The 8,130-nt window shown below is 48.0% G+C and overlaps 2 protein-coding genes across 3 annotated transcripts in view; both read left to right on the forward strand.

The window, feature by feature from the left end:
• Positions 1-8,130, forward strand: part of AP5S1 (adaptor related protein complex 5 subunit sigma 1) — a 36,583-nt gene that overhangs the window by 1,337 nt on the left and 27,116 nt on the right. Inside the window, exons 2-3 of one of the 2 annotated variants that reach the window (XM_007117394.3) lie at positions 328-516; positions 1,774-2,208. In XM_007117394.3, the coding sequence (XP_007117456.1) occupies positions 344-516; positions 1,774-2,200 (600 nt within the window). In that variant the 5' untranslated portion in view covers positions 328-343 and the 3' untranslated portion in view covers positions 2,201-2,208. Of the gene's footprint in view, positions 1-327; positions 517-1,773; positions 2,209-8,130 lie in introns of those variants that run through there. The other variant, XM_028498896.2, reaches the window with a different exon arrangement.
• Positions 6,191-7,684, forward strand: LOC102978977 (homeobox protein NANOG-like). The gene is given in 3 exon segments (XM_024117140.3): positions 6,191-6,498; positions 6,501-6,623; positions 6,625-7,684. Coding segments are annotated over 3 exon segments (924 nt in total). The 5' UTR covers positions 6,191-6,198; the 3' UTR covers positions 7,126-7,684.

An 8,130-nucleotide genomic window follows, 5' to 3' on the forward strand; every position in this document is an offset into this window, starting at 1 on the left:
GAACCCGTGTCCCCTGCATCGGCAGGCGGACTCTCAACCACTGCGCCACCAGGGAAGCCCTTGACTGACATTTTTCAAGATTCCTGGTCGGTTGTTTGTAGATTTGGCTTTGGGGTTGTCTAAGATATCTTAGCTGCTAGACTCTTATGGACAGAGTTGGTGCTGACCACATTCAGAGGCTGGGCGTGGGTGACTGAGGAGGACCAGTGACCAGCCACACCAGCCTCCAGACACACTCCCAGGCCTAGCTAGGCCAGACCCTTTCTGTGGTTGCCTCCCCTCTGGGGTTTTACACTCATCTCACTGAGGTCTCTGGCTTTCCTGTAGCATCCATCCCAGAGCCATGGTCCACGTCTTCCTCATCCACACCTTGCGGACCACGAAGGCTGAGGAGGGCCTTTGCCGAGTGCTCTACTCCTGCTTCTTTGGTACTGAGAATTCACCCAACGACCCACAGCCACATGGTGCTGAGAGGGACAGGCTCCTCCGAAAGGAGCAGATTTTGGCCGTGGCCAGGTAACACAGTCCAGCCCATTGAATACACACCGATTATGGTAGGATTTCTGGGGGGCATAGAGAAACAGGAGGACTAAGAAGCAGAGAGAAAGTTTTCGAGTAGTGCTTTCAAAGAGTCTTCCACAGTTGTCACAAGTATTATATGAAAAAGGGTTAAAGGCATAATAATGCTATTATCATCATTTATTATAGTTAGCATTTATTGAGCCTGTATGTACTAAGCATTTTATGTTCTGAGCATTTCGTCTATATGAACTCATTTTATTTTTGAAACAGTCTTTTGAGGTAGGTACATTATCCCCACCTTACATATGAGTACACTGAGCTACAGAGAGTTAAAAAAATTTAACCTGTCTAAGGTTATGCATCTAGAAAGTGAAAGAGTTGGGATTTGAGTGTAAGCAGTACAGATTAAATATGCTTTGCAGTGCAGGACTTTTCAGGGCCCTTAATGTGCCTTTAAGCTTTATGAATCTCTAAGGAGGAGAGAGAATGTGGTTTATGGGAATCTGTGCCAAGCGCCTCCCAAAAGCCCAGGATCCACAAGGTACAGTTGGAAAACACTGTTCTAGATGGGATGGCTGACCTTGGACCTTGCCCTCCCAGACCCAGTCTGAACCAGCAGGTGCCAGAATCTCCTGGCCCCTCTGTGTTTTGGGTGGGGGGATTAGCACTCTGGGGCAACCCTGGGCCAGCCTCTTGTTTATCTCTTTGTTCTGCTGGGCCTCCTCCCCCTTACGTGGCACAGAAAACCAAACGTGTCTTTAAGAGCAGCCGGTACATGGCCCAAATTGGAAGGTGATTCATGAGAGATCAGAGAGTGATTTCAAAAGCCTGGATGTCCAAGTGCAAGGTTTTTCTTTTTTATTTGGAGAGGGCTGCAGGATGGGGTGAGGGTGGAGAGGTTGGACAGCCTGGGTTGGACATAGCTTTTACTCGGCTTCTCATCTCTTGTTGAGATGTTGAGGAGGCCTCTGTGAAGCAGGTAGGGGCAGGATCTTCATCCCCTGGTGCCTTTTCCCAGCCCAAGGAGCTGCCTTCTCTTGGCCACATGGAGTGAAATGATTCAGGGCCTGGAGGCTGGAGCCTGGATTCCCATCTGGGCTCATGCTCCCTGCTCTGTGGCCCTGGGCAGGTCACTTCACTTTAGTCTTTCTGGGGCTCAGTTTCTGCATCTAGTTATGGGGATAATGGCAGCTCCCAGCTCCAGGGGTGGTCCTGAGGGTGACAGGTCAGTGACCCACCTATTCTCCACAGGCAGGTGGAGTCCATGTGCCAGCTGCAGCAGCAGGCGTGCGGCCGGCCTGCTGTGGACCTGCAGTCCCAGTCCTCAGATGACCCAGTGCACCTGCATGAGTCCCCATGTGGGGCCTTCCGCCTGACGGCAGGGGACCCTTTCCAGGAGCCTCGGACAGTGGTGTGGCTAGGCGTGCTCTCATTAGGCTTCGCCCTGGTGCTGAATGCCCACGAGAACCTGCTGCTGGCAGAGAGCACGCTTCGGCTGCTGGCCCGCCTTCTCCTTGAGCACCCCCGGCTGCTGGTCCCCACTGCCAACCTCCTGCTGCGGGCTGACTGCATCGAGGGCATCCTCGCCCGCTTCCTGCCCCATGGTCAGCTGCTCTTCCTCAATGACCAGTTTGTCCAGGGTCTGGAGAAAGAATTCAGTGCTGCCTGGCCCCGCTGACCCCTCAATGGGATGGGACTCCCTAAGAGGGCAAGGAGGGAGGATGAGGATGGACGGATATACAGCCAGGTAAAATTTGGCATCTGCCTCCTTCCCAGCCTCCTCCCAGCTCTGGTGTGCTGCCACACCCAGGACAAATGGATGGGACAAGCTGGCAGAAAAGGGGGCCGGGGAGAGGGTAGAGAGGAGGAATCACAGAGCATCCTACGCCTGGAGTGACCTCATGACTTATTCAGACTGCTGCAGCGGGCCAGCCCTGCTAGTCCTTGACCCCACTTTCTCCCATCCCTGCCAGCCAGCTCCAAACAGTCCACCAGCCACTAGTGCTGGGGCAGTAAGGAACGGCTGCTTGGAACTCAGCCCACTTTCTTCCAAACCCATAGTCATCGCAGTGCAAAAGGAGTCTCTTGAGATTTTGAGGGTCAAGGAGCTGGCTTCTGCCTTTGCACCTATTTAGGCGCCATCACCAAGGATTTTGTTGTCAAGGGCCTGCTCAATGTCCAGACCCGCCACAGTTCACAAAGGTGTGAGTTGTTCAGCAGAGAGGCTCCATAGCTCCTTTTGGGCCCAGCCCATGCCCACTGGCAGCCATGAGATAATCATGGGCTTACTTTGTCTGCAGGGAGAGAGGGTGGTGTCGGCTGAGAGAGGTCTGATGTTGTCCTTCTCATTTTGAATTAAAAGCACCGAGTGTGTGATTTCACCCTCTGTTTCTGTGAGTTTGATTAATTCACGTCTTTTCCTGTGCCACTCTGAGCTGGGTGTCTGAGCCTTCGTGGTCAAGTATGTCCCCAAGAGACTTCTTGGGAGGTTCTCCACCTCTTGTCCCCCTCATCACTTCTGTCTCCTTAAATGCCTTCTTCGGATGGCAGCACTTGCTTCCTCTACCAAAATGTGGTGGGTTGGTGTGGATCCCTGAGAAGCAGAGCCTGAGACAAGGATTAGGTACGAGCAGTTTATGTTGGAGGTGATCCCAGAAAGCACTGGAAGGGGAGGCAGACCATACAGGTGTGTTATCAAGGGTAGGTAGGGAGCTAAGTGCACTAAGTGCCCCTGGGGGCCAGTGCATAGCAGTCACCTCTGAATGACCTCACCTGAGGGGTGAAGGACTGTGGGTGTTTGTCTGGAACCCCCTTCCGTCTGATTGTGAGTTGGTCCCAAGGCAAATTCCCTGGCTCTTTCTGTCCCCACAAAAAGCCCATGGGCCTGCCTGCACCATGGTCAGGCCCAAAAGGTTATGGATGGGGCACCTAACTGCTGTTCGGGAGTCTTTACTCAGTAGCTCCTAGTGATGGTTTAAAATGATTCAGTTGGATAAAACCTCAGTTACATATATTTTCACGATCTACTTGTGACCTGTGAGGTATGGCTTTCTTGCATGGGCAGAACGGGCCTCCTCCTAGGTGGTCAGTGTGCAGGTGTGGGCCTGGTCTCATGTTTGCCAAGTATTAGTTGCCCTTTGGCACCCAGGAAGAACCCACCCACACTCACTTAGGAGGCAGCACCTGTGATTGGAGTTTTGCCCTTCCAATTCTGCAGTGAAGGCAATTAGCCATGCCATGCCTTCCATCACCACCGTCATTACTAGGACAAGGCCACCTTCTCCATCCTAGGGTGCCACAAATCACCCTCTGACCTTGAAGCACTAAAGGGACCTCAGTCTGTATTTGTGGCAAGCTGTGCCACTGGAAATGTCCCAGAGGCCCCCAATGGGACATCCCTGCCCTGTAAAGTCTGCTTTCTTGGCCTGCTCCTTTCCTCACTCCAGGCTGGTGGTCCTTGCTGAGTGGCTGTATTCTCACATGAATAGGCCCCTCTGACTTTGGTTGAAGGGCTCAAGCTTGGGTGGTCTGAAGCCTTTCTGCCTATTTTTCAAACTGAACTTGAGGAAGAGGGTGAGACCCTATTCCCCTAGAAGCTGTGGGAAATTGGGGTTAGGTGAGGCTTGTGGCGAGGCTTGAGGTGAGGCTACTTCCTCCCATCAAGTAGAGGAAACTGATACACAGAGAATGGCAGAGAGTGAGATGCTTCCCCGAGGCCACTGAGCCCCTGGTTTCTGTGGTTCCAGATGCCCAGTTAGTACCTGGGTTTCTTTAATCATTCGAGTTTGCCCAGTGCCCTTTCTGTATATTCCCACTTTTGCCCCAGTACCTCTGAGCCGGGTTTCCACCACAACTTCTTACACTTGCTTCACTTTCATCGAGCCTGCCTTGGCCCTGACACTCTGCTAGGTGCTATGCATGGTATAAGATGATTTGCTAGGATTTTGATTGGGAATGCATTGAATAGATGAAGTTGGGAAGAACTGACATCTTGACAATACTGAATCTTCTATCCATGAACAGGGAATATCTCGCCACTTATTTAGTTCTTTGATTCTTTCATCAGAGTTTTGTAGGTTTCCTTAAGGAGATCTTGTACACATTTTGTTAGATTTATATCTAAGTATTTCATTTTGGGGGGTGTTAATGTAAATAGTAATGTGTTTTTTATTAGTATTGAAGTATAGTTGATTTACAATGTTGCATTAGTTTCTGGTGTATAGCAAAGTGGTTCATTTATACATATATATACATATTTGTTTCCATTATGGCTTATTACACGGTATTGAGTATAGTTCCCTGTGCTATACAGTAGGACCTTGCTGTTTATCTATTTTATATATAGTTGTTTATACCTACTAATCTCAGAGTCCTAATTTATCCTTCCCCCACCCCCCTCTTCCCCTTGGCAACCACAAGTCTGTTCTCTATGTCTATGAGTCTATTTCTGTTTTGTAAATAAGTTCATTTGTGTCATATTTTATTTTATTTATTTTTATTTTTATTTTTTGTGGTATGCGGGCCTCCCCCTGCTGTGGCCTCTCCCGTTGTGGAGCACAGGCTCCGCACGCGCAGGCCCAGCGGCCATGGCTCACGGGCCCAGCCGCTCCGCGGCATGTGGGATCCTCCCAGACCGGGGCGCGAACCCGGTTCCCCTGCATCGGCAGGCGGACGCGCAACCACTGCGCCACCAGGGAAGCCCCTTGTGTCATATTTTAGATGCCACATATAACTGATATCATATGGTACTTGTCTTTCTCTTTCTGACTTACTTCACCTAGTATGATAATCTCTAGGTCTGTCCATGCTGCTGCAAATGGCATTATTTCCTTCTTTTTTATGGCTGAGTAGTATTCCATTGTATGTATATATACCACATCTTCTTTATCCATTCATTTGTTGATAGACATTTAGGTTGCATCCATGTCTTGGCTGTTATAAATAGTGCTGCTGGGGACTTCCCTGGTGGCGCAGTGGTTAAGAATCCGCCTGCCCATGCAGGGGACATGGGTTCGAGCCCTGGTCCGGGCAGATCCCACATGCCGCGGAGCAAGTAAGCCTGTGCGCCACAACTACTGAGCGCGCGCTCTAGAGCCTGTGAACCACAACTACTGAAGCCTGCGTGCCTAGAGCCTGTGCTCCGCAACAAGAGAAGTCACCACAGTGAGAAGCACGCGTACCACAACGAAGAGTGGCCCCTGCTTGCCGCAACTAGAGAAAGCGCGCATGCAGCAACGAAGACCCAATGCAGCCAAAAATAAATAAATAAATTTAAAAAATAAACAAATCAGTAGTGCTGCTATGAACGTTGGGGTGCATGTATCTTTTCAGATTACAGTTTTCTCTTTTCCGGATATATGCCCAGGAGTGGGATTGCTGTATCATATGGCAACTCTGTTTTTAGTATTTGAGGAACCTCCATACTGTTTTCCATAGTGGCTGCAATGGTAATGTATTTTTAATTTCAAATTCCACATGTTTGGTCATTTTCCTACATTGGGCTGGTAGGCTTCTGTTATCACACAGGTGACTTCCCTTCATCCCATCTTTTTAATACTTTTACACCTGGAGGATCTTCACCTTTCTCTAAGCTCTTCTACCTAGATTCTTAAGCCTGGACTTTTCCTACCATCTATCTAGCTCTTTGGTTTTCTCCCTGTCCTTCAATTCAACACCATGAGTGTGGACCCAGCTTGTCCCCACAGCCTGCGTCGCCCCGAAGCATCCAATTCTAGGGAATCTTCACCAATGCCTGAGATTTATGGGCCTCAAGAAAATTATGTGTCCTTGCAAATGTCATCTGCTGAGACCCACGACATGGAGACTGTCTCTCCTCTTCCTTCCTTCTCCATGGATCTGCTTATTCAGGACAGTCCAGATTCTTCCACAAGCCCCAGAGTAAAATTACTGGCCAGGGCTGCAGACAAGAGCACAGAGAAGAAGGAAGAGAAGGTCCTGGTCAAGAAGCAGAAGACCAGAGAACCGTGTTCTCTCAGATGCAGTTGTGTGTGCTCAATGACAGATTTCAGAGGCAGAAATACCTCAGCCTCCAGCAAATGCAAGAACTTTCCAACATCCTGAACCTTAGCTACAAACAGGTTTAAGACCTGGTTCCAGAACCAGAGAATGAAATGTAAGAGGTGGCAGAAAAACAACTGGCTGAGGAATAGCAACATTGTGACTCAGGGCCCAGCAACTACAGAATACCCGGGCTTCTTTTCCTACCACCAAGGGTGCCTGGTGAACTCTTCCGGAAACCTGCCCATGTGGGGTAACCAGACCTGGAATAACCCAACATGGAGCAACCAGAGCTGGAACAGTCAGTCCTGGAGCAACCAGAGCTGGAACAGTCAGACCTGGTGCTCCCAAGCCTGGAATAACCAGACTTGGAACAATCAATTCAACAACTATGTTGAGGAATTCCTGCAGCCCCAGATCCAGTTCCAGCAAAATTTTCCTGTCAGTGATTTGGAGGTCACCTTGGAAACTGCCGGGGAAAGCTATAACATAATACAGCAAACTGCTAAGTATTTCAGTTCCCAACAGCAAATCATGGATTTATTCCCAAATTACTCTCTGAACATACAGCCTGAAGATTTGTAACGATGGCTGTATTATTCAATCTCAATTTGAGCCGTGACTGTATTACTTCCCTATAATTTTTCTTTTACAATTACGTATCTCTCTGCCTTGATAAGCTGCTTTTCATTGTGCCTTTTGTGTCAATTTGGGGGTGTATGATTGGTGTCTAATCAAAGAGGTTTCAGAAGCATTGGCTTCTACGGACAACATGATAAAAGATGACTGGTGGCTATAGATAACTGGGTTATAATACTATTTTTTGGATACCTTTAGGATCTAGAACCTAACCTCAAGATAGGGAGCAAAAGTACAAAGATGTGTGATGAAGAATTATTCATATTTTCTGGGATGGGGAGGCTTTACTTGTCAAGAACCTCAGTTGTTAAGGTGAAGGGTTAAGCTACAATATGCTTCACTGATTTCCTCTACCCCTTTTTGCTATTTTACTACAACCCCTGATTTTTTCCACCACTCTAGTATTTGTAGAAAGATGTTTTGATTTGTCCACATCATAATACTACCAGTTGGCTTGTTCATTTATAAGTACCAATAAATAAAAAAATTACCCATTAAAATAAAATTCCACGTGTTCATTGTTGATATAGAGGAAAGGGAATGACTTTTGCATATTAACCTTATATCCTACAACTTTGCTATGATTGTTTATTAGTTTCAAGAGTTTTTTTGTTGATTCTTTCAGATTTTCTACATAGACAATCATGTCATCTGCTAACAGATATGGTTTTATTTCTTCCTTCCCAATTTACTTACCTTTTATTTCTTTTTTTTTTTTTTTGGTCTTATTGCATTAATTAGGACTTCCACTACAATTTGAAAAGGAGTGGTGAGATGAGACATCCTTGCTTTGTTGCTGATCTTAGTGGGAAAGCTTCTAGTTTCTCACCATTGAAGTATGATGTTTCCTGTTGGTTTTTTTTTTTTTTTCTTTTGCGGTACGCGGGCCTCTCACTGCTGTGGCCTCTCCCATTGGGGGGCACAGGCTCCGGACGTGCGGCCGCCGGCGCC

Source organism: Physeter macrocephalus, chromosome 14 (genome assembly GCF_002837175.3).
Source record: "Physeter macrocephalus isolate SW-GA chromosome 14, ASM283717v5, whole genome shotgun sequence".
Lineage (NCBI taxonomy): Eukaryota > Metazoa > Chordata > Mammalia > Artiodactyla > Physeteridae > Physeter > Physeter macrocephalus.